The following is a 25,664-nucleotide window of genomic DNA, read 5'->3' on the forward strand; positions in this document are numbered from 1 at the left end:
CCTGCGTTGTGCGCCCATTGTATCTCATGCACAGACCGACGTACAGGTACGTCGGTTTGCGCAGCCGATCCGCCTTGCTGCAGTATATACGCAGAAGACGGTTGGCAAGGGGTTAAATTAGAATTCTGGCCTAAACCTAACTAGTCTCAAAAATGCTCCCTCCCCCCTCTTAACACCTATACTGACTAACCTGTGTAAAAATAAAAAAAAAACAGACCCGGTCCGGTCACATGACCCCCTTTGTTAGCCAGCGGTGGCTGCAGGGGAGAAGAGAGATTGCTCAACAGCTCCGGGAGCTGTGATGTCACCCATAGGCTCCCATTTCCCATCCGTTGTCTCCCCTGCAGCCGTTGCCGGTGGAGCCAGATCAGGTGAGTTCTGGACACCCAGAGATGTCTGCGGGGGGGGGGGGGGGGCTCACAAATCCTGCAAGATGTCTTGGAAATTCAAAAACCCAAAAAGATCCGTCTCTCTCCATTGTTGGGCCATCACCATGGTGGGGGGCAGAGCCTTCGTTTACCTAACGGAGTGGTCAAGTTTTCAGGGCCCCCAGAATGTCCTGCTAGATGTGTGAAGATACCCGCAGACCCCTCTGAGGCCCCTCTATGCCAGCAATGCTTTCATGACACCGGTTATAAAGTGATGAAAGGCTCCCATTTAAGTGGCATCTCGCCATAAAGGTATTAAATGAAATGCGTCGCTCAGCCGTCCCCATTGACTTCAAATGGCTCCTGTCACTTTTATGTGAGCTCAAGGCAGAGTGCTTGGTAAGAATTCACTAAATAACGGCTAGTTACTAATGTGCAGCAGGTAATTAGTAATTAGTTTGAAGCATTTTAGGTGCTTTTTTTTTTTTTGTTTTTTGTTATCCTCCCTCTGGCCTCCCCTTCAGTCTTGCACAGGTGTACCGGCTCCTCTCCTGGACTGGAATGGCTTCCTCTGATTTCACTGCACACTGTGAGCTTCTGACCATGTGCATCAGAAGCTGCAGCAAGTCAGATAGAGCCCCGCCTCATTTCCTGGCTGAAGGATGTCCTCTATCCCCCCTCCCCCCCAACCTGACTATGCCTAGCCCCGCCCCTTTCATGCGATTTCGGTTCTTTTAAACATGGAGGCTCTGCATTATCACATGTGGGCGTTACCTATGGAAATGCAGTCTTCTTCTCCTCCCCAGGCTGATATCCACCCATCAAGGGATTTTAATATTTGCATAACTCCTCCCACTGCTCACATCAGGACTGGTGGCTCTTGAGAGGAATACAGATGTAGGGTGATGTTTTCAGGAAGCCATGTACAGGCCCCTCCCACCAGCCATGTACAGGCCCCTCCCACCAGCCATGTACAGGCCCCTCCCACCAGCCATGTACAGGCCCCTCCCACCAGCCATGTACAGGCCCCTCCCACCAGCCATGTACAGGCCCCTCCCACCAGCCATGTACAGGCCCCTCCCACCAGCCATGTACAGGCCCCTCCCACCAGCCATGTACAGGCCCCTCCCACCAGCCATGTACAGGCCCCTCCCACCAGCCATGTACAGGCCCCTCCCACCAGCCATGTACAGGTCCCTCCCACCAGCCATGATCTGCCAGCATTGCCTAAAGAAGCACAGAGGCCCAGCAATGACATCACTGGGTATAAAAAAAAATATATGTAGTCCGGTTCATGTGCTATTTAAGTGTCAAATTTGCACCTGAACCTCTGAATGGAAACCGCACCGAAACCGGCACCAAAACCGGCCTTGCATATATGTGAACCCAGCCTTAAAGCAGTATTTAACCCAAAACCAAAAATGTAATATGTTGCAGCTTACCAATCGTCAGATGTGGTGGCTGCATTCGTTTTCTTTTTTAGGCTTTTTTTTCCCCCAAATAACGGCTACAATGAAGGCTGGCCAGTTCTGGGAGGGCGTCCTGTGACGACGTCGTGTCCTTGGGACACAGCTGATGACGGATCAGGGTAAAGGGTCAATCACAGCTGATCACAATGTAAACACGAGTCGGTTAACGGTATTCCTTTCCTTGAGCTGACATGGAGAGGAGAGCCGATAACCGGCTTGTGTGATAATCAGTGCAGTCTCAATAGTGCCCATCAGTGTCATCTATCAGTTCCGCCTCATCAGCAATCCCCAGTGAAGGAGAAAACAAACTATGAAAAACTTTTTTTTTTTTTTTCAAGGTTTTTTGTTTATTTAGCAAAAAAATGAAAAAAAAAAACAAAAAAAAACAGCTGTGATTAAATACCACCAAAAGAAAGCTCTATTTGTGGGAACAAAATGATAATTTAATTTGGGTACAATGTTGCATGACTGCAATTGTCATTCAAGGTGTGACAGCGCTGAAAGCTGAAAATTGGCCTGGGCACTAAGAGGGTGAAAGTGCCCGGTAGGCAAGAGGTTAAAGTGTAAGTTCACCTTTTCGGAACAAAATGAAAAGATGAACTAACACCCCCCCCCCCCCCCCTACTGTACCTACCCTCGTAGGTGATGAACTGTCATTGTCCATGAAGCTGGTGTAGCAGTCCCAAGATTTAAAATTCCCATCTCTTCTTTCCTCCTTTTTCAGAGTGATTTCAATTGGTCAAAGTGGTCGCATGTTGGGGCTGCTGACCAATCGGAATCACTCTGATCCGGCAAGCCTTGCAGGAAGAAGGGGGAGAGAAGCGGGAATCAAGTACACAGACTGCTGCACTGGCTGTGTGGGCACTCATAGGTCGTCACCCACGGAGGCGGGTATAGCGGGGGGGGGGGCAGAGGCAGGTACAGCGGGGGGGGGGCCGGAGGCAGGTACAGCGGGGGGGGCCGGAGGCAGGTACAGCGGGGGAGGCCGGAGGCAGGTACAGCGGGGGAGGCCGGAGGCAGGTACAGCGGGGGGGCCGGAGGCAGGTACAGCGGGGGGGGCCGGAGGCAGGTACAGCGGGGGGGGCCGGAGGCAGGTACAGCGGGGGGGGCCGGAGGCAGGTACAGCGGGGGGGCCGGAGGCAGGTACAGCGGGGGGGGCCGGAGGCAGGTACAGCGGGGGGGGGCCGGAGGCAGGTACAGCGGGGGGGGCCGGAGGCAGGTACAGCGGGGGGGGCCGGAGGCAGGTACAGCGGGGGAGGCCGGAGGCAGGTACAGCGGGGGAGGCCGGAGGCAGGTACAGCGGGGGAGGCCGGAGGCAGGTACAGCGGGGGAGGCCGGAGGCAGGTACAGCGGGGGAGGCCGGAGGCAGGTACAGCGGGGGAGGCCGGAGGCAGGTACAGCGGGGGAGGCCGGAGGCAGGTACAGCGGGGGAGGCCGGAGGCAGGTACAGCGGGGGAGGCCGGAGGCAGGTACAGCGGGGGGGCCGGAGGCAGGTACAGCGGGGGGGCCGGAGGCAGGTACAGCGGGGGGGCCGGAGGCAGGTACAGCGGGGGGGGCCGGAGGCAGGTACAGCGGGGGGGGGCCGGAGGCAGGTACAGCGGGGGGGCCGGAGGCAGGTACAGCGGGGGGGGCCGGAGGCAGGTACAGCGGGGGGGCCGGAGGCAGGTAGAAGGTTAAAGGCTTCATGTGTCCTTCAATAGGCAAGAGAGTAAATAGAATTTTTGCAATAACTTTAAAATCTATTTCTTGGAGTCCATTGAGGGACATATGTACTACCCTTCTGTCTATGACCATGCTCTCTATACTGCTTTTGCTGCAAAACTGAAGCATGCTGGGTAGTAGAGCTGGGCGATTTTTCCTCCAAAAAAAACTCAATTCCCGATTCAAATCGAGGTTTTTTTTGTTTTGTTTTGTTCTTTTTGATGGACACCGCACCGGTCCTGAGGATCTGCGATTTAAAAAAAAAAAAAAACTCAATTCACGATTCGAATCGAGTTTTTTTTTTTTTTTGATTGACACCGCGCCGGTCCTGAGGAGCTGCGGGCAGGAGTTTTTAGGCGAAGCCGCAGCTTCGGCCTAGTCCGCGGCATCCGGCCTCGCGGACGAGGCCGAAGCCGCTGCCTCACCTAAAAACTCCTGCCCGCAGCTCCTCAGGACCGGCGCGGTGTCAGCGCCAGTCCTTGTGAAAAAAAAAAGAAAAAAATCAATTTGCTGAAAATTTTAATCGATTTGACCTCTCAACTCGATTCAAATCAATTTTTTCCCCAGCCCTACTGGGTAGTAGTAAGGGTTAACCTGGGATGACCTACAGCTTGCTTGCCTGTGTCCAATCCTCCTGTAGGTGGCAGTAGAACCCACAAACTTTCTGTGTCCCTCAATGGACTCCATGCAAAGGTTTTTTTTTACGGTGAGTACAAAGATCCTGTTTTAGTGAATTTTTTATCTTTTGTACCCAAAGTTCAGCTTTCAAATAATTCTCAATACAAAATGTGTTAAATAATAGACGACACTACATCTTCCCATAATAGAAATTAGAAGGAAGGCGCACATTCTGTATTCTGCTCAATGATTGGCTTTCACCTTCTTTCTCTCCTGCAGGATTTCCTCCTTTCTATGAGTGTTCCCTGGTATCAGAGTCTTATTAAGGTTCTACTAAACCGATTTCCCCAGAGCTGCCGGCACTTCCACAGCCCGGAGAGCGGCACACAGTATCTGGTGAGTGACAAATCCCCTTCCCAGCCCCAAGATGACTTTCCCATTTGCAGCCTGGTAACTACCAGTATTTCATTTAAGTGGTTTATGTTAAAGAGCCAGTAAGCTGTCTGGGATCCTCACCCCAAGCTGCCGTCGTTGTTCATCTTGTATTTTCGTGTTCTTCTAATTTCCATAAAAGAGAGTGACAGTTTGGCCCCTTCATCGTGTCTCTGACTGTCTGAGATGCTCATTATCATCCCCCAGCACTTCAGAAATGGTCACAAGTAGCACTCCAAATCAGAATAAGGAACAGGATCTGTTTTTTTTTTTTGTTTTTTGTTTGTTTTTTTTTTTGGGTTAACAAACGCTTTAAGGTATTGGCCATTATGTATTGGTGATTAGTTAAAGTGCCTCTAAATCCAAGAACAAAAATGCAGCATATTACAACTTACAGGTGCGTACATACAGGGGTCGCAGGGGTTACCATTACGACCCGACCCCATGCTCCAGGGGACCCCGTGTGGCCCCCCTCTACACACCTGAATAAGAGGGTGGTGACATGTAGAGGAACTGATCCCTCCATGTAGCCACTGAACACCCGCTTTTCCTCCTCTCCCTCCCGCGGACATTCAGGGGAGGCAGGAGGGAAATGGGGGGATCATTGGTTCCTCCATAAGCCGCTCCCGCCGCCTCCCTATCTCTGTCCTGCTGCCCCAGGCCCCTATGTGCTTCCCTGGCCCCTCGCCCCCAGCAGCACTGTCGGGTTTCCCCCTTCCACCTTTTGCCGGCTGCTGTGGGGGATCTGTCAGGATGAAGAGTGGGGAAGGAGCTGGTAAATGTGTAATTTACCGGCCCCTTCTTTCTTAAAGGGGTTGTAAACCTTCAAGGTTTTTGGGATGCATTGAGGTGAAAAACCCTGTAATGCTGCAATCCCCCCCCCCCCCCTCAGAGCCCCCCTGTACCGCCTCTATCTTGTCCCGGGGACGAGCACACCAGCAAAAGCCGGTGTCTCTGGTCCTGATTGGATAGATTGATTGGCTCCCACTGCCGTCAATCAAATTCAATGACCCCTTGGGGGGGGGGAGGGCAAAGTAATACATTCGGCTTCTATGGACGCCGAATGCTGGACTCGGGAGCACGCCCGCAAGTTAACCCCCCCCCCCCGGGAGAGCGCTTCTCCCAGGGGGTTATCTGATGCGGGAAGAGCCGCCGGGGGACCCCAGAATAGGATGTTCGGGGCCACCCTGTGCAAAACAAGCTGCACAGTGGAGGTAAGTATAACATGTTTGTTGTTTTAAAAAAAAAAAAAAACACGAAGCTTTAGTGTCACTTTAATGAATTTTACTATTTTTTTTTCTTATTTGTTCATTTATAGCTGAGGCATAGTAAACTGTGTTTACTATGCCTCTGTTTATCAACAAACGGGAAGCTCTGTTCATTTTGTGCAGATAAGGCTGCAGAGGAAGGGACTGATGAATCTGTCCTCAGTCCTGTTCTCTGTCTCAAACGTGAGACATCAGGGGTCTGCTCAAAGCCCCCCCTAATGGGGATCGTTAAATAATAAAATAAAAATGGTAAAAAACGAGTAAAAAAATAAAAGCACAAAAATAAACTGACACCAGTGGCGGAACAACAGAGTCGCAAAGGTCACACTTTGGCATTCTGCCACCACGGGGGATCCCAAGATGGCAGAAAGGGTGGCCTGCTGCGGGGCCATAATAAAGGGTCCCACGTTCGGAGTAAAGGGCCTCGGGATCAGTGGGGAAGGGCCCTGGTTGGGGGCCCCTTATGGTTTCTTGGAGCGGGGTCCCTAAAGCTTCTAGTTACGACAACTTACCATTACGTACTTGTGGTGGCTGAAATCATTTTTAGGGGGTTTTCTTCCCCTTTATTTTTACATATGTAACAAAACACTTTCAACAGTACAGTATATGTAACCGGGTCAGACTTGTAACCGGGTCAAACTTGGGGCTTAAATGCACTATAAGCGGGCCAAACAATCTGATTGCTTTACATCTATACAACCTCCATTAGATCTACCAACAACTATGAACTATGAGGCCTAGCCATGCCATTACATAGCTGGTGAATATAAATTCTCCAATCAGAATATAACGTGTGTCACCAGGTTTAGCAGCTTTTCATACAAGATGTCTTTTTACTAGAACAGAGTGAATTGAAGGAGTGGGTTCTTGAACGCCCCACCCCCACCCCTGTTCTGTTTGGTCTGTGTTTAATTGTCTGTTCCCATTTATCAAAGAATGTCTCTCTGTGTGGTTTTCTCTCCATCCAGGTCGTCCTCAATCAGAAATTCACAGACTGCTTTGTCCTGGTCTTCCTCGATTCCCACTCTGGGAAAACAGTAAGTTTTATGTTCTATTCTCCTCATCCCTCGTTATAACTGACCCATTGCAGTAGAGCTGCACGATTAATTGTTAAAGATCTCGATTCAACACACACACACGCGATCTTAATCCAGCATTTCCATGATTCATGTGTTCCCCTTCTCTGCTCACAGCTGTCGGCAATGTTTATCAACAAAGTGCTGAAGGAGAGGTTAAAAGAAACATTTGTATCTTTCTGCTCATTTACAGATCAAAGGGATGAACTTTGGTCTGTAAATGAGGTCAGTTTAACCACTTAAAGGGTTATTAACCACTTGACGACCGCCTCATGCCGATTTACGTCGGCAAGGTGGCACGGACAGGCAAAATCACGTATATATACGTGATTTGCCTTCCGCGGGTGGGGGGTCCGATCGGACCCCCCCCCCCCCGGTGCCCGAGGCGGTCGTCTTTGGTCCCCCGGCGATCGGAGGTGAGGGGGAGGCCATCCGTTCGTGGCCCCCCCTTCGCGATCGCCGCCGGCCAATCAGATAACTTCCTTTGCTGCTGTATGCTAAACAGCAGCAAAGGAAATGATGTCATCTCTCCTCGGCTCGGTATTCCGTTGCAGCGCCGAGGAGAGAAGACATCACTGTGAGTGCACCAACACTACACAACACAGTAGAACATGCCAGGCACACAAAACACCCCGATCCCCCCCTAATCCCCCCCCCCCCAATCCCCCCCCCCTCCCCTCCCTGTCACAAACTGACACCAGCAGTTTTTTGTTTTTTTTTTTTTTTTCTGATTACTGCATTGGTGTCAGTTTGTGACAGTTACAGTGTTGGGACAGTGAGTATTACCCCCCTTTAGGTCTAGGATACCCCCCTAACCCCCCCCTAATAAAGTTTTAACCCCTTGATCACCCCCTGTCACCAGTGTCGCTAAGCGATCATTTTTCTGATCGCTGTATTAGTGTCGCTGGTGATGCTAGTTAGGGAGGTAAATATTTAGGTTCGCCGTCAGCGTTTTATAGTGACAGGGACCCCCATATACTACCTAATAAATGTTTTAACCCCTTGATGGCCCCCTAGTTAACCCTTTCACCACTGATCACCGTATAAGTGTTACGGGTGACGCTGATTAGTTTGTTTATTTTTTTTAGTGTGAGGGCACCCGCCGTTTATTACCGAATAAAGGTTTAGCCCCCTGATCGCCCAGCGGTGATATGCGTCGCCCCAGGCAGCGTCAGATTAGCGCCAGTACCGCTAACACCCACGCACGCAGCATACGCCTCCCTTAGTGGTATATTATCTGAACGGATCAATATCTGATCCGATCAGATCTATACTAGCGTCCCCAGCAGTTTAGGGTTCCCAAAAACACAGTGTTAGCGGGATCAGCCCAGATACCTGCTAGCACCTGCGTTTTGCCCCTCCGCCCGGCCCAGCTCAGCCCACCCAAGTGCAGTATCGATTGATCACTGACACTTACAAAACACTAAACGCATAACTACAGCGTTCGCAGAGTCAGGCCTGATCCCTGCGATCGCTAACAGTTTTTTTGGTAGTATTTTGGTGAACTGGCAAGCACCAGCCCCAAGCAGCGTCAGATTAGCGCCAGTACCGCTAACACCCACGCACGCAGCATACGCCTCCCTTAGTGGTATAGTATCTGATCGGATCAATATCTAAACCGATCAGATCTATACTAGCGTCCCCAGCAGTTTAGGGTTCCCAAAAACGCAGTGTTAGCGGGATCAGCCCAGATACCTGCTAGCACCTGCATTTTGCCCCTCCGCCCGGCCCAGCCCACCCAAGTGCAGTATCGATCGATCACTGTCACTTACAAAACACTAAACTAAACTGCAGCATTCGCAGAGTCAGGCCTGATCCCTGCGATCGCTAACAGTTTTTTTGGTAGCGTTTTGGTGAACTGGCAAGCACCAGCGGCCTAGTACACCCCGGTTGTAGTCAAACCAGCACTGCAGTAACACTTGGTGACGTGGCGAGTCCCATAAGTGCAGTTCAAGCTGGTGAGGTGGCAAGCACAAGTAGTGTCCCGCTGCCACCAAAAAGACAAACACATGCCCGTCGTGCCCATAGTGCCCTTCCTGCTGCATTCGCCAATCCTAATTGGGAACCCACCACTTCTGCAGCACCCGTACTTCCCCCATTCACATCCCCAACCAAATGCAGTCGGCTGCATGAGAGTCATTTTCTTTATGTCCTCCCGAGTACCCCTACCCAACGAACCCCCAAAAAAGATGTCGTGTCTGCAGCAAACGCGGATATAGGCGTGACACCCGCTATTATTGTCCCTCCTGTCCTGACAATCCTGGTCTTTGCATTGGTGAATGTTTTGAACGCTACCATTCACTAGTTGAGTATTAGCGTAGGGTACAGCATTGCACAGACTAGGCACACTTTCACAGGGTCTCCCAAGATGCCATCGCATTTTGAGAGACCCGAACCTGGAACCGGTTACCGTTATAAAAGTTAGTTACAAAAAAAGTGTAAAAAAAAAAATATATAAAATAAAAAAAAATAGTTGTCGTTTTATTGTTCTCTCTCTCTCTATTCTCTCTCTCTTGTTCTGCTCTTTTTTACTGTATTCTATTCTGCAATGTTTTATTGTTATTATGTTTTATCATGTTTGTTTTTCAGGTATGTAATTATTTATACTTTACCGTTTACTGTGCTTTATTGTTAACCATTTTTTTGTCTTCAGGTACGCCATTCACGACTTTGAGTGGTTATACCAGAATGATGCTTGCAGGTTTAGGTATCATCTTGGTATCATTCTTTTCAGCCAGCGGTCAGCTTTCATGTAAAAGCAATCCTAGCGGCTAATTAGCCTCTAGACTGCTTTTACAAGCCGTGGGAGGGAATGCCCCCCCCCCCCACCGTCTTCCGTGTTTTTCTCTGGCTCTCCTGTCTCAACAGGGAACCTGAGAATGCAGCCGGTGATTCAGCCAGCTGACCATAGAGCTGATCAGAGACCAGAGTGGCTCCAAACATCTCTATGGCCTAAGAAACCGGAAGCTACGAGCATTTTATGACTTGGATTTCGCCAGATGTAAATAGCGCCATTGGGAAATTGGGGAAGCATTTTATCACACCGATCTTGGTGTCATCAGATGCTTTGAGGGCAGAGGAGAGATCTAGGGTCTAATAGACCCCAATTTTTTCAAAAAAGAGTACCTGTCACTACCTATTGCTATCATACGGGATATTTACATTCCCCGAGATAACAATAAAAATGATTTAAAAAAAAAAAAAAAATGAAAGGAACAGTTTAAAAATAAGATAAAAAAGCAAAAAAATAATAAAGAAAAAAAAAAAAAAAAAAAAAAAGCACCCCTGTCGCCCCCTGCTCTAGCGCTAAGGCGAACGCAAGCGGCGGTCTGTCGTCAAACGTAAACAGCAATTGCACCATGCATGTGAGGTATCGCCGCGAAGGTCAGATTGAGGGCAGTAATTTTAGCAGTAGACCTCCTCTGTAAATCTAAAGTGGTAACCTGTAAAGGCTTTTAAAGGCTTTTAAAAATGTATTTATTTTGTTGCCACTGCACGTTTGTGCGCAATTTTAAAGCATGTCATGTTTGGTATCCATGTACTCGGCCTAAGATCATCTTTTTTATTTCATCAAACATTTGGGCAATATAGTGTGTTTTAGTGCATTAAAATTTAAAAAAGTGTGTTTTTTCCCCAAAAAATGCGTTTGAAAAATCGCTGCGCAAATACTGTGTGAAAAAAAAAAATGAAACACCCACCATTTTAATCTGTAGGGCATTTGCTTTAAAAAAATATATAATGTTTGGGGGTTCAAAGTAATTTTTTTGGAAAAAAAATATCTTTTTCATGTAAACAAAAAGTGTCAGAAAGGGCTTTGTCTTCAAGTGGTTAGAAGAGTGGGTGATGTGTGACATAAGCTTCTAGATGTTGTGCATAAAATGCCAGGACAGTTCAAAACCCCCCCAAATGACCCCATTTTGGAAAGTAGACACCCCAAGCTATTTGCTGAGAGGCATGTCGAGTCCATGGAATATTTTATATTGCGACACAAGTTGCGGGAAAGAGACAAATTTTTTTTTTTTTTTTTTTTTTTTTGCACAAAGTTGTCACTAAATGATAAATTGCTCAAACATGCCATGGGAATATGTGAAATTACACCCCAAAATACATTCTGTTGCTTCTCCTGAGTACGGGGATACCACATGTGTGAGACTTTTTGGGAGCCTAGCCGCGTATGGGACCCTGAAAACCAATCACCGCCTTCAGGCTTTCTAAGGGCGTGAATTTTTGATTTCACTCTTCACTGCCTATCACAGTTTCGGAGGCCATGGAAAGCCCAGGTGGCACAAAACCCCCCCAAATGACCCCATTTTGGAAAGTAGACACCCCAAGATATTTGCTGAGAGGTATAGTGAGTATTTTGCAGACCTCACTTTTTGTCACAAAGTTTTGAAAATTGAAAAAAGAAAAAAAAAAAATTTTTTTCTTGTCTTTCTTCATTTTCAAAAACAAATGAGAGCTGCAAAATACTCACCATGCCTCTCAGCAAATAGCTTGGGGTGTCTACTTTCCAAAATGGGGTCATTTGGGGGGGTTTTGTGCCACCTGGGCATTCCATGGCCTCCGAAACTGTGATAGGCAGTGAAGAGTGAAATCAAAAATTTACACCCTTAGAAATCCTGAAGGCGGTGCTTGGTTTTCGGGGCCCCGTACGCGGCTAAGCTCCCAAAAAGTCCCACACATGTGGTATCCCCATACTCAGGAGAAGCAGCTAAATGTATTTTGGGGTGCAATTCCACATATGCCCATGGCCTGTGTGAGCAATATATCATTTAGTGACAACTTTTTGTAAATATTTTTTTTTTTTTGTCATTATTCAATCACTTGGGACAAAAAAAATAAATATTCAATGGGTTCAACATGCCTCTCAGCAATTTCCTTGGGGTGTCTACTTTCCAAAATGGGGTCATTTGGGGGGGTTTGTACTGCCCTGCCATTTTAGCACCTCAAGAAATGACATAGGCAGTCATAAACTAAAAGCTGTGTAAATTACAGAAAATGTACCCTAGTTTGTAGACGCTATAACTTTTGCGCAAACCAATAAATATATGCTTATTGACATTTTTTTTACCAAAGACATGTGGCCGAATACATTTTGGCCTAAATGTATGACTAAAATTTAGTTTATTGGATTTTTTTTATAACAAAAAGTAGAAAATATCATTTTTTTTCAAAATTTTCTGTCTTTTTCCGTTTATAGCGCAAAAAATAAAAACTGCAGAGGTGATCAAATACCATCAAAAGAAAGCTCCATTTGTGGGAAGAAAAGGATGCAAATTTCGTTTGGGTACAGCATTGCATGACCGCGCAATTAGCAGTTAAAGCGACGCAGTGCCAAATTGGAAAAAGACCTCTGGTCCTTAGGCAGCATAATGGTCCGGGGCTCAAGTGGTTAAACCCTCTTTTTTTTTTTTTTTTTTTTTTTTAATAACAAACATATCATACTTACCTCCACTGTGCAGTTCGTTTTGCACAGAGTGGTCCCGTTCCTACTCTTCTGGGGTCCCCCAATGGCTCTCGCAGCTCCTCCCCGCATCGGTAAACCACCTAGGTGAAGCGCTCTCCCGGGGAGTTACCGTACGGGGGCGCCCCCAAGTCCAGCATTTGCGTCCATAGACACAGAATGCCGGACTTGGCCCCGCCCCCTCGGCGCCCGCGTCATTGGATTTGATTGACAGCAGCGGGAGCCAATGGCTGCGCTGCTATCAACCTATCCAATCAAGAGCCGAGACAATGAGCAGAGAGGATGAGCGCGTCTCTGGTGTGGGAATTATGGGGCTCAGGTGAGTAAAACTGGGGGGGGGGGGATGGTTTGGGGGGCTGACCAGTGACAGAATTTTTTTCACCTTAATGCAAACACGAGGGTTTTACAACCCCTTTTAAAGACTGAGCCTTTTTCTGACACTTGTTGCTTACTAGTTAAAATCATTATTTTTTGCTAGAAAATTACTTGGAACCCCCAAACATTATATGTATTTTTTTTTGCAGAGACCCTGGAGAATAAAATGGAGGTTGTTACAATATTTTATATCACATTGTATTTGCGCAGCGGCCTTTTAAACACATTTTTTTTGAGGGAAAAAAATACACCTAAATGAATAAAAACAAAACAGTAAAGTTAGCCTAATTTTTTTTTGTATAATGTGAAAGACGATGTTACGCCGAGAATCGTGATCTTCTAAGCAAAAAAAAAAAATCTCGAATCTCATTTTATGTAGAATCGTGCAGCTCTACGTTGCTGTAACTAAATGAATTCATCAATTTTGGGGTGTGATGATGCAAGGTTTTTATTTAGTCCTATGGATAAACCAATAGAGGGAAGAGGACACAGACATGTGCTGCTCCTGCTATAATGATCTTCGGAATATTGTTAGGACCCTGGAAGGGTCACACCAATCGGCCATACCTGGATGACCACCGACATGTTACAAGAATAACATTAATTATCTCATTACAATGGCATCTGAAAGTGGGTGGATATGTTAGGCAGCAAGTGAACATGTTGTCCCTGAAGTTGACGTGTTGAAAGCAGAAAAAATGGTGAAGTGTAAGGTTTTGTATGACTTTGGCAGGGTCCAAATTGTAATGGCCACACAACTGGGTCAGAGCAACTCCAAAACTGCAGCTCTTGTGGGATGTTCCAGGTCTGCCGTGGTCAGGACCGACCAAAGGTGGTCCATGGAAAACTGAAAAAAAACGGGTGGCAGGGTCATGGACGGCCAAGGCTCATTAATGTACTTGGGCAGCCAATAGAAGAGCTACTGAAGCTCAAATTGCTGAAAACGCTCATGTTGGTTCTGATAGAAAGGTATCAGAACACACAGAGCATCTCAGTTTTTTGTGTATGGGGCGGTGTAGTCGCGGACCGGTCAGGGTGCCCAAGCTGACCACCATGTCCACAGCCAAAGGCGCCTACAATGAAGACGTAAGCATCAGAACTGGACCACTGAACAATGGAAGAAGGTGGCCTGGTCTGATGAATGACATTTTCTTTTACAAGTATAAGGATCAAGTCGGCAACTCTGTATTCCATATAGCGATTTTAATGATTGGTTACAAAAAGTGACAAACAAACTGACGCGTTTCGGCAACAGCCCAGGATGCAGTATGGGAAGAAGACAAGCCAGCGGAGGCAGTGTGATGCTTTGGACAACGTTCTACCTTGGCTCCTGCCATTCATATGGATGTTACCTGACATGTACCACCTACCTAAACATTATTGGTGACCAAATACACCCCTTCTTGGAAGCCACATTTCCTGATGGCAGTGGCCTGTTTGAGCAGGATAATGTGCCCCTCCACACTGCAAAAATGGTTCAAGAATGGTTTGAGGAACACAAGGTGGAGTCCCGAGGTGTTGGCCTTGACCTCCCAAACTCTCCAGATCTCAATCCAATCGAACATCTGTGGGATGTGCTGGAAAAACATGGAAGCCCCACCTTGCAACCTACAAGACTTGAAGGATCTGCTACTGATGGCTTGGTGCCAGATACCACCGTGTACCTTCAGAGGTGTAGTGGAGTCCATGCCTCAATGGGTCAGGGCTGATTTCGTGACATAAGGGGGGCCTACTCAATATTAGGTGGGTGGCCATTAAGTTATGGCTGATCAGTGTATATAGCTGTACGTATCCATCCCGTTCTTCTTTAAATGCGGTTATAATAGAGTGCTTTGAAAATTGAAGATAAATTACACCACATAAATGGTAACCAAATGCACAAAATGCTGCCGGTTCAAGATTCCTCCTGCAGCTAGTCATGTGACCAAATGCCTGCTGTGGTTTTAGTCACATGAGCACAGGACATAGAAGACAGTGGTGACCACTACAGCAATTCTCCACTTCCACAACGTCCCCACAGGTTTGGAATATATGTATGCATTTTATTTAGTCCTGTGTGAGAAATAAAGAAGTTTATACTGATGTTGGAGTTCCCGGCCACTCTTTCTGTTTTATATGGAATATGTATACTTATATTGCTCCAAGCTGGTCCAATATAGCTATGTACTAATATCCATACCTGGAGTTCAGCTTCAAAGTGGAACTTTACCCTCGCCCCCCCTAATTGTTTTTTCCCCCCTTGCATCTGATGCAATGTTCTGCACAGGAAGGATACTAACCCACTCAGTGGATCCATCGTTGTCCCGCTGAGATTCCCTTCTCTGTAGTTGGCACTCGGGTCAGGCACCGACATCTTTTTCTGGGGTGTCATTGGGAGGCACACCTCCCGATGATGTCCCGCTAGGCCCACCTCCTCCTGCTTTGGTAAATGGATGCTCCTGGCGCCTCCTGAGATAGCCATGTCATATATCCTGAGAGGCACCAGGGGGCGTTGACGTCATTTGCCTAAGCCAGGAGTCTCTAAACTTTCTATATAAAGGGCCAGTTTACTGTCCTTGAGACTTAAGGGGGGCCAGATTCAGGCCATTGGGAGTAGAAGAGGTCCTGACATCAGTAGCAATAAACAATCTGCCATTTTTGGTGTCAGTGGGAGGGTTTGTGCCCCATTATTGGTGTCATTGGGAGGAATTGTGTCCCATCATTGGTGTCATTGGGAAGAATTGTGTCCCATCATTGGTGGCATTGGGAGGAATTGTGCCCCATCATTGGTGTCATTGGGAGGAATTGTGTCCCATCATTGGTGGCATTGGGAGGAATTGTGCCCCATCATTGGTGTCATTGGGAGGAATTGTGTCCCATCATTGGTATCAATTGGGAGGATTTGTTCCCCACTGTTTGTGTCGTTAGGTGGAATTGTGCCCCATTATTCATGTAATTGGGAGGAATTGTACCCCACCCTTGGTGTCATTGGGTGGAATTGTGCCCCACCCTTGGTGTGATTGGGAGGAATTGTGCCCCACCCTTGTTCTGATTGGGAGGAATTGTGCCCCACCCTTGGTATCATTGGGAGGAATTGTGCCCCACCCTTGGTGTCAATGGGATAAATTTTGCCCCTTAATTGGTGTCAGTGGGAGGAATTATGTCCCATTGTTGGATGAAAATGGTGCCCCAAGGGCCAGATAAAATCAAGCAAAGGGCCGCAGTTTGGAGACTAATGGTGAATGACAGAGGAGGGGGTCACAAATAAATGGATGCTGACAAGAAGGTAAATAACACCCGATCAATGTACAGGGGGGGGGGGGGGGGGGGGGGCTGGATGGAGAGGAGGAAACTTGTCAGGAAGGGTGAAGTTCTGTTTTAAGGAGACAAAACGCAGGGAGAGGGGAATGTATTGCGGTGATGTACTGCATATTTTTTATTTTATTAAATGCTAATCGGATCTCATCTGCAGTCACTTGTTTTCCCCCCCAAATCAGACCAGCCTAATTTTTCTAACCGTTCACTATGAGACTTTTTCTCGTCCCTTTCATTCATCCGCCGCTTTGGAACCCTCTCCGAGTTTCCTGCGCCCACCTTGCAGCGCGGGTGGGCCCCGGACTAGCCGGTATCCAGGATTTTGGAGCCTCACCAGCGATTTCTAATATTCCATAAGCCCCCTTTTATCTCGCCTGTCACAGCAGTACATGGTGAACCTATACATCTGCCGATGTGAGGAAAACAAAGCCTCTGTATCAGTCACGGCTCCGACTTGTTATGCAGAATACATTTATCTTCAAAGATGAAGATTTCACAAATGCGTCTGTTTCGGCTTTTTTTTTTTTCCTGCATGGATCCGCAAAATATGTCCCTGCAAAGCTTTGAGGATTACAAATTAATCCGTGCGCCGAAAATGCCTCGCTCAGAAGTCTGTCACTTAAAGGGTCACCGCTTGTTTTCACAAACACTTTCATGATCAGATACAAAATAATTAGGGAAATAAAAAGCGTGGGGTTTTTTTTTTTGCTCGTAAAATGGTCAGTAAGCATTTCAGTGTTAAATTGAATCAGTTGTTTGATTTGCTCAGCGCTAAATGGCTAATGAGAAAGACAACAAAACCGGGAAGGCCGAGCCTCACCACAATCCTCGTTCACACCCCCTCCTCTCCTCCCGTCACGGCCTCGTCACTCTCGCCGTCGCTGACTGCTTTTAATGTGGTCACAGCGGGGGAGCCAGAAACTTCTAATTGGAATTTGCTTTTGTGTCTCGTTATTAAGCACTTTCCCTACTTGCTGTTGTTGGGGGAGAGGTGGCGATTTTTCCATCGCTGCACTTGTTGGTCGTCTCGCTAAGCTACCGATATACCCGATCCCTTTCTTCTCATCCTAGGCTGTAGATGGCCAAGCCAGTAACTTCTTTTTTTTGGCAGTCGATGAATTCCAGGCATGGATATTTTATACATGGTTACCTCTATATATATATATATATATATTACACTATATTGTCAAAAGTATTGGGACGCCTGCCTTTACACACACATGAACTTTAATGACATCCCAGTCTTAGTCCGTAGGGTTGAATATTGAGTTGGCTCCACCCTTTGCAGCTTCAACAACCTCAACTTTTCTGGGAAGGCCGTCCACAAGGTTTAGGAGTGTGTCTGTCTATGGCAGTGGTTCTCAACCTGGGGGGTCGAATGATGATTTGCCAGAGGTCACCAATCCTGGGCAGTTCCTGAAGCCCGCACCGCTCTCCCAGCCTTTTTGCGGCCGCCCAGCCCAGCTGTTCCTGGAGCCCGCGGCTGCCCACTCAGCCTCTTCGCAGGTGCCCATTCAGTTCAGGGCATGGCTAGGGGGCAGGGACTAGAGGTCAGCTGACTGGTGAGGAATGTGAAGTGGGAGGAGCTGGTTGAGATCCTATCTCCTGATTTTGGCATAGGTGTCACTGCTAGGAGACACCACAAAGTCGGAGACATAGTGAGTAACACTACCTGTGATTATAGTTGTCATTAAAAGGACTCGGGGAGCGCTAAATGTCTGCAGGTTAGGGGCGCAAATTACTTGTCTTGCCTTGGGTGCTGACAACCCACACTACGAAAATAATTTTACTGTTGGGGCTCCCCACAACTTGGTAAATTTTATCAAGGGGTCACGGCACTAGAAGGTTGAGAACCACTGGTCTATGGGAATGTTTGACCCTTCTTCCAGGAGTGCATTTGTGAACTCAGGCACTGGATTTCTCAGCATTGAGGACACCATTGATCCTGACCAAATCCCCGACTCCATGTGTAGAAATGCACCCCCCAAGGAACACTTCAAGGAACACCCACCATGCTTCACAGTTGGCTGCAGACACTCATTATTGTACCGCTGTCCAGCCCTTTGCCTTCCTGCTACAGCCAAGTATTTCACATTGTGACTCCATCAGTCCAGAAAACCTGCTGCCATTTTTCTGCACCCCAGTTCCTATGTTTACCTGCATAGTTGCGTCGTTAGCCTTGTTTACATGTCGAAGGTTTGGCCTTTTGGACGCAATTCTTCCATGAAGACCACTTCTGGCCAGACTTCTCCAGACAGTAGATGGGTGTACCTGGGTCCCACTAGTTTCCTCCAGTTCTGTGCTGATGTCACTGCTGGACATCTGTTGATGTGGAAGGGAAGTAAGCATGATGTGTCTTTCATCTGCTGCATTAAAGAGGTTGTAAACCTCTCTGTGGAAGTTGTACCTATATGCATAGCTTCCAACTTTCCCTGATTTGGAGGGACTGTCCCTGATTTGGAACAATGTCCCTCTGTCCCTCTGTCCCTCATTCGTCCCTCATTTTGGTCTGATCTATATAGATGTATATAAAATGCACTTTTTATCTATTAAAAAGTGTTTTACAGTGCTAAACCTTTCATCTGATTTCTAAATTGCTACATTTGTAAATTCCAAAAGCCAATATGAAGAAATAGTGGTAAAAAAAATCACTTGTGGGTTTAACCAATCTTGTTTTTTTGTACAATTCTCCTTTAAGGGAGCGTGGAAAGGGGTGTGTCCTATGCCGGCATACTTTTGCTGATAGGTGTCCCTCATTCCCCTCTCAAAAAGTTGGGAGGTATGCCTATAGGTAAGCCAATAAGGCTTACCTATAGGTACTGTAAATATTTCTCCTAAACATGCGCCGTTTAGGAGATATTTACTGTATTTTGCACTGATGTCATCTGCGCATACGCTGTGAAGAAACTGCCTCCTATGCCGTTTCTGCACGAGCGAGTGCCATGACGCGCGTGAGTGACATCACGCGGCTTCGGCCAGTCACAGAGCCAGCGTCTGCGGCCCCGAAAGGAAGAAGGGGGAAAATGAATACGGCCTGCAGCGGGGACGGCACAGGCTTCGTTTTAAGGTATGTGTCACATATTGTGCTAGCACATTATGCTTTTACTTTGCAGGGGCAAAGGAAGGAAGTTAAACCTATCAGGGTTTTACTTCCTCTTTAAGTTTCCTTGGTCAACCACTGCATCTACGGTCCTCAGTGTTGCCCATTTCTTCGTGCTTCTTCAAAAAGCTTGAAACCCCAGTCTGCTTTGAAATCTTTCTCCGGGAGAGACGTTGCTGATGCAGTATAACCTACCTTGTGTCTTGTTGCTGTACTCAGTCTTTCCATGATGTATGACCTGTGACATGAAACTGTCTTCCACAACCTCACCTTAGTAGCAAAGTTTGGCTGTTCCTCACCCAGTTATAAGCCTCCTACACAGGCTGTTTCTGTTTCAGATAATATTTTTCAACCTACATATGAAATTGATGATCATTAGCACCTGCTTTGTGTAATTGGTTAATCGTACGTCTGACTCTAATCCTACAAAATCCCTCACTTTGTGCAAGTGTAAGAATTGATGCTAGTTTGAAGCCAAAGGGTAGTCACACCAAATATTGATGTGATTTCGATTTTTCTTCTGTTCGATCACTTTGTATTTTATAAATTGATAAAAAATAAACAATTGCAATATAAATTTCTGAAAGGATTCTTACTTTACAGCATTTCTTCCCACCTGCCTAAAACTTTTGCACAGTACTGTAGATGTTTACCATAATGGACTTTGCAGTTACTACTCTGCGGTTTAATATTTTCGACATTACTCGATTGCCTTTAGGTTGTGGGGGGGGTGCTGAAGCAATGGGGGATGTGATTGGTGGATCTGAGCTATTTAAAGCGTTTGTCAACCCAAAAAAAAAACATCCTGCTCCTTTAAAGCATGTTATATGACACAGAGCTTGTCCTGTGGCATTTGGCCCCTCATTCAACCTGGCTAATCCTGCCAGTCTCTCCCCACCCCTCAGTAAACTGACCACGGTGTATCATGGCTGCTGTGACCAGACACCGTGGTCTGTTTACGTGCCTCTCTCATCGTCAGCATGCGATCTGCTCTTCTCTCTGCTCCTGTGTCCTCCACCCCCCCTCCCCTCTCTGTATGTGAGCCGCCCCTCCCCCCTCCTGCTGCTCTCATAACACTAACCTGTATACACAATCAGCACTGCCTCTTATTGCAGTGTCCCCCTCTGTGGATGATTTATAAATATAAATGCTGTAAATTCCTCATTTAAGAGCCGAGATTGCGATCACATGACCAGCCAGCTCTCTGCTCTTCCTCTTGGACTGACATCAGCAGAGGAATCTCAGCCCCGCCCGCTGCATCTCTCAGAGGAGGAAAGGAGAAAGCTGGCCAGTCATGTGATTGCAATCTCGGCAGTAAAATTAGGTATTTGCAGCATTAATTTTTATAAATCACACATAGAGGGGGATACTACAATAGGAGGCAGTGCTGATGGTGTATACAGGTTAGAGTGGCTTAACAACCACTTTAAACATTCTTTAGCATTCAAAAGATTCCCTACTGACATTTTTCTGGCACTGTGGCCCTTTAAAATGAGCTGTGCCAGATTCAAATATCCCCATCACCCCTTTACTAACACGTGCAACATATTCAGGTAATTCCTAATAGTGCACCAAATTAATTAATGAAACTGGAGGTAATTAAGACCTTCTCTAAGTTGTCATACAGAGACAGGCAGAATGCCTGTCTCTGTATGCAGTGTAGTAGAGATATTTGCTGCTGCCGCTACTCTCTCCCTATCGCTGCTGTTAGGAACGCTGTTGCCTTCACAGCCCACAGCCTCCGAGCAGCCAGTTACATTGCAATGAGCAAAGCCTGATGGGGAAGCTGAGACATTAGTTCTCCGTCAGGTCCGCTCCCCATGCAATCTGGGCACACGTGTGTGGAGGACATACTAGACACTCCAGCCTCAGTCCAACTTCCTCGCTGCCGCTGCCATACAAATAGTGCAATGCCGGGGAGTTCAGTATTTTAGGAGGCGGGGCCAAATGGGGATCGACTGACACTGGTTCCCAATCAGGCCTGCTCTTGTGATCGGCAGTGGGCAATTTTATAGCCAGTAGCAGGCTTGTCTATTGGCTAAGGCTTTGCCTGCTGTCAGTCACAAGGGGAGTGGACCCGATGGGAAACCAGTGTCTGTGAATCCCTATCAGGCTCCACCCCCTCAGATACAGAACGCTGCACTGTCTGTGTGACCGCTACAGTGGCGGGGTGAAAATGCGGTTGCACTGAGGCCGGAGTGTCCGGTATGTCCTCCACACGTGATGCCTGCTCAGATTCATGCACCTGTCTGCAACAGGTACATGAATTTGTTGCCTGCACTGACATTTCTTGTATGGAGGACATTTGTTGTGTGGAGGCACGTTGAAATTCTGAAGTGTGTTTAAGACGGTCTTTATAAATTGCCCTGTTTGTGTTTCATTATTGTCAACTGTCACTTCTGCCTGAGGAAGGGGTCCTCAGTGGCCCCAAAACATTGCAATGTTTGGTGGTAAATAAATGCATTATTTATGCATTTCTAGAATAGCGTGCTGGTGATACCTTGCATTTTGTACTCTTCTCTCTAGAAAGTCCAGTAAAGGATCAGTAAAAAGCACATCATTGCCTTAAGGCAAGCAGCATTCATTGTCTTTTTATGTTTTCATTATTGCAGAGCCTAAAGGTGGTGTTCCGGGAGCCGTTTCCAGAGCAGCCGCAGAACAGCGACAGTCCGTTACCTCAGCTGGTCTCCACGTACCACCACCTGGAGTCCGTCATCAATACCGCCTGCTTCAATCTGTGGAGTGGCCTTCTCTGACATCGCCTTCCCAATGTCCGCCAATACTGTACCGCCAATCACGTCTTCTTGCCACATTGGAATGCCAAAGCACAGGATATAGGGACGTTCTCCTGGAAAAGTGTGAGGTTTATCCCTGATAGGAGATCGTTCTGTGATGCACAGGTCCCTGCTCTATAACTTCTACAGTATAAAGAACTGCATCCAACGGACTGTTTAATAAAGAAGCATCACCACAACTTAAAATCATTGTTGATTCCCCAGTTCTGATCTGTGGCTGCTTTGTCCAATAAAAGCACATCTTTATGTCTGTGCTCCACCCCAGACTGAAGCCCAATTTATGGGCATTCCCATTGGGGAGCTAGAACACTGTAGCCACCTCACCCTCTCCACTGTTTACAAGCATTCTCCTTGTGTTGTGATCCAAGCTGACCCCTCCCCCAATGTAGTGAATGATGGCACTTGTTTCCAGCGTGCCGCTAATGCCAGCAATGAGCACTGTCACCCACACCTATTAGATACTCGTCTCCAGCTGAGCAGCTTGGACAGAAAGTGGTGGGAGAAGGCAGGAGGGCTTTTGACCACACTAGTTCAGCAACAACAGCACGGATCAGAGTGGGACCAAGTGCTACATGCACTTTGTCCTTGGGAAATTTATCAACAATTTTAAGTTGCGGTTCGAACTTCTATGAAATAAAACAAATGCTGCAAGTATGAGATACACTGAGACTAGACCTATAGTTGCAGCTACCTCCCAAAACCTTGTCACCACCGAACCTGACATATAAAGCCAACACCTCTAGGCGGTTTAGGAACTTGCCGCTAAGTCCTGTCCTGCACATTCCTATTGATGCATCACTATGGCGAGGAGCCTTGCTAGCCATTAAAAATGTAGGGGAAGGGGCTGGCAGGCTTTTGCATCACCAGGATTTGGCCTTGCCAGGGAAGTTTGGGAGGCTGCTCTAGGTGCCTTCACTTTATACCTGCAGCAGCTTTTTATTTATTTTTATAATTTATGTATGAGCCCTTATTTGACATTGGCCACTCTGAGACAGAGAGAAGGTTTTTGTCCTTGACATTGTTCAGGTAGAACCTCTTCACAACTAGATCTGTCCCAGGGCTGCTGATTTCAGCAAAGGGTTCAGACCGTATACAGCTCTGCTGTTGAAGTTGGTGGGCTGAAGGCTATCAAGTGTTGATGGGCTGAAGGCTATTAAGCATTGAACCTCCCCCTCTACAAATGAGAAGAGCTTTAAAAGGAGTCAGAGAATTATGGAGGCTTTCCTTCTGAAAATGCAAGGCTTTCAAGCTGATTCAGTGACTTATTTTCTGAGGTACTCGCCTAGAATATTTATGCAGTCTAATCTGCATGCTTGTTCCAGATCAATGAGTAAAAGTACTGACGTCAGAGAGAGCCAGGCAATGAGGTCAGCAATGGCGGCCTTCATGTTTCTCACAGAAGGAGTTTCCTTTTACTCTTCCCAAGAGCTGCATCACAGGACAAAGTGTTAAAGGTTAAGTCCATGAGATGCCAATTCATTTCCCAGAGGGTCAGACACTTCTCCGGTCCTGGCTCCACTACTCGCTGCTAACCATTCGTGATACGCCACAGAATCTGGATAGAGGCTAAAGGCACCACGGACATCACTCAACGAGAGTTCCTGTTACAAACTGTTTTATTTTAATCCTGAAGCCATTGCTGAATTTAATTATCAGATGTAAGATTTTATGTAAATGTCATGTAAATCTGATGGAATGTTCTAATTATTTGAATAAACGAGTATCTTCTATGTAGAGATGGCTTTCTTCTAATTAGTAATGAAGAATATTTGTCTTGGATTCCTCCTGAAAAAAAGCAAGCTACTTCCTGTGCTTAGGTACTCCCAATCCGTAGCCCAGTAGCTGTGCTGTATTTCTGCAGTGTGAGGTCTCCAAACAGGCCTGTGGTCTTGATACAGCCCTTTGCCTGCCTTTATCTGAGCTTTGGGGCACCATTCCTTACACTGACAGTATTGCATTATTTAATTCACTGACACCAATGATGGGGCACTATTCCTCCCACTGACACCAACGATGGGCCACTATGCTTCCCACCGACACCAACGATGGGCCACTATGCCTCCCACCGACCCCAACGGCGGGCCACTATGCCTCCCACCGACCCCACCGGCGGGCCACTATGCCTCCCACCGGCGGGCCACTATGCCTCCCACCGGCGGGCCACTATGCCTCCCACCGGCGGGCCACTATGCCTCCCACCGGCGGGCCACTATGCCTCCCAACGGCGGGCCACTATGCCTCCCAACGGCGGGCCACTATGCCTCCCAACGGCGGGCCACTATGCCTCCCAACGGCGGGCCACTATGCCTCCCAACGGCGGGCCACTATGCCTCCCAACGGCGGGCCACTATGCCTCCCACCGACCCCAACGGCGGGCCACTATTCTTCCTCCTACTGACTGCAGGCGCTATGTAAATCTTGTATTCCCACTGACCACCAAGCCCGAGACATTGTCTAACCTCATTGACACGGACATTTTCTACTCCCACTGGCCACAGTCTGGCCCCCCTGAAGTCCGAAGGACAGTAAATTGGCTTTGTTTAGAATATTTGGACACCCCTGCTTTAAGGTACAGCTGCCTCCGACTACTAGTCTCACCAGGTTTGATGTCACTAACGTGCTGTTCACTGTTCTTCTTGCTGGAAGGGAAGCTGTACTTGAGGACCTGCAGTGCAAGGATCCCCATGCTCCTGCTTCATTCATTAATTCTGTGAATTTGTGCTTCCTCCACCACTATTTCTGCTTTTTTTATCTTTATTTTTTTTTTTTAAATCGGATCTTTTTATCAAGTTTTTTTTATCCAAAAAATAAAACCAGAACAGATGGAATGGCCCATACATGTGCTCAAAGTTATATATGCCATGTAACCTAGATATAATATAACACCATTAGGGTTTACTGCCTCTTTAATACATAATCCTATTTTCAAAGTTGTTAAGACATTGCAGAATCTACATATTCATAGCATCCTGAACTATATGAAACGCTTTACTTGCAGGTGATTTAGATCAAGCCAGAAGATACTCCCTCACTCAGTATTCTATCTTTGACTAGCTGAAAGGGAGCAAGACCAGGAGTACCCAGCCAATCGTCCCATATATGTGTGGATTTTGTTGTTCTATAACCCTGTGTTGATACATCAGTTTCTCTCTTCTCAATGCATTGACCCACTCCTCATGGGAGGGTGGGGTGGTAGAAAGCCATTTTTGTGCTATAAGATTCTGAGCAATAAAATAAATACTCTAGTAATAGCTAGGTATGTATTGGGAGTATATAGTGCTTTGTCCATCCAACCCAGTAAGCAAAGTTTTGGATCTAAAAGAAGGGTGAGCTTCCAAATACTATTAATAGTGTGAATTCCTTTTGTCCAGTATCTTGTAAATTTTGGACACTTCCACAACATGTGAATGAGAGTGCCATTGTCTATTTCATATCTAGGACATAGAGGTGAGTCCCTCCTGTGCCAGGTATATAGCATTTGGGGGGTACGATGAAAAACTGGGTGATCTTCTGAGCTGCCGATAGTGAGACATTGGGTAGATCGTCAAGTATAGTAGACCATTCCTCATCTGAAATATGTCCTATGTCTTCAGACTATCGGGTTCTATCAGTAGAGGGCATGGCATGCGATACTTCAGACCTAAATGAGCTATATAAAGAGGGAATTTGTCCCTTTCTAGATGTAGAAGATGTTAGTTGTGTGA

At 47.0% G+C, this 25,664-nt stretch overlaps 1 protein-coding gene across 1 annotated transcript in view; it reads left to right on the forward strand.

Annotated features, from left to right (window-relative positions):
- Positions 1-23,694, forward strand: part of SZT2 (SZT2 subunit of KICSTOR complex) — a gene marked incomplete in the record, with an annotated part of 250,239 nt that extends 226,545 nt beyond the window's left edge. The window contains 3 exon segments of the mRNA XM_073593915.1: positions 4,436-4,552; positions 6,825-6,893; positions 21,778-23,694. Of these exon segments, the coding sequence (XP_073450016.1) occupies positions 4,436-4,552; positions 6,825-6,893; positions 21,778-21,921 (330 nt within the window).
- Positions 23,695-25,664: the final 1,970 nt, after the last annotated feature.

The sequence above is a fragment of the Aquarana catesbeiana genome, linkage group LG07 (genome assembly GCF_042186555.1).
Source record: "Aquarana catesbeiana isolate 2022-GZ linkage group LG07, ASM4218655v1, whole genome shotgun sequence".
Taxonomy (NCBI): Eukaryota; Metazoa; Chordata; class Amphibia; order Anura; family Ranidae; genus Aquarana; species Aquarana catesbeiana.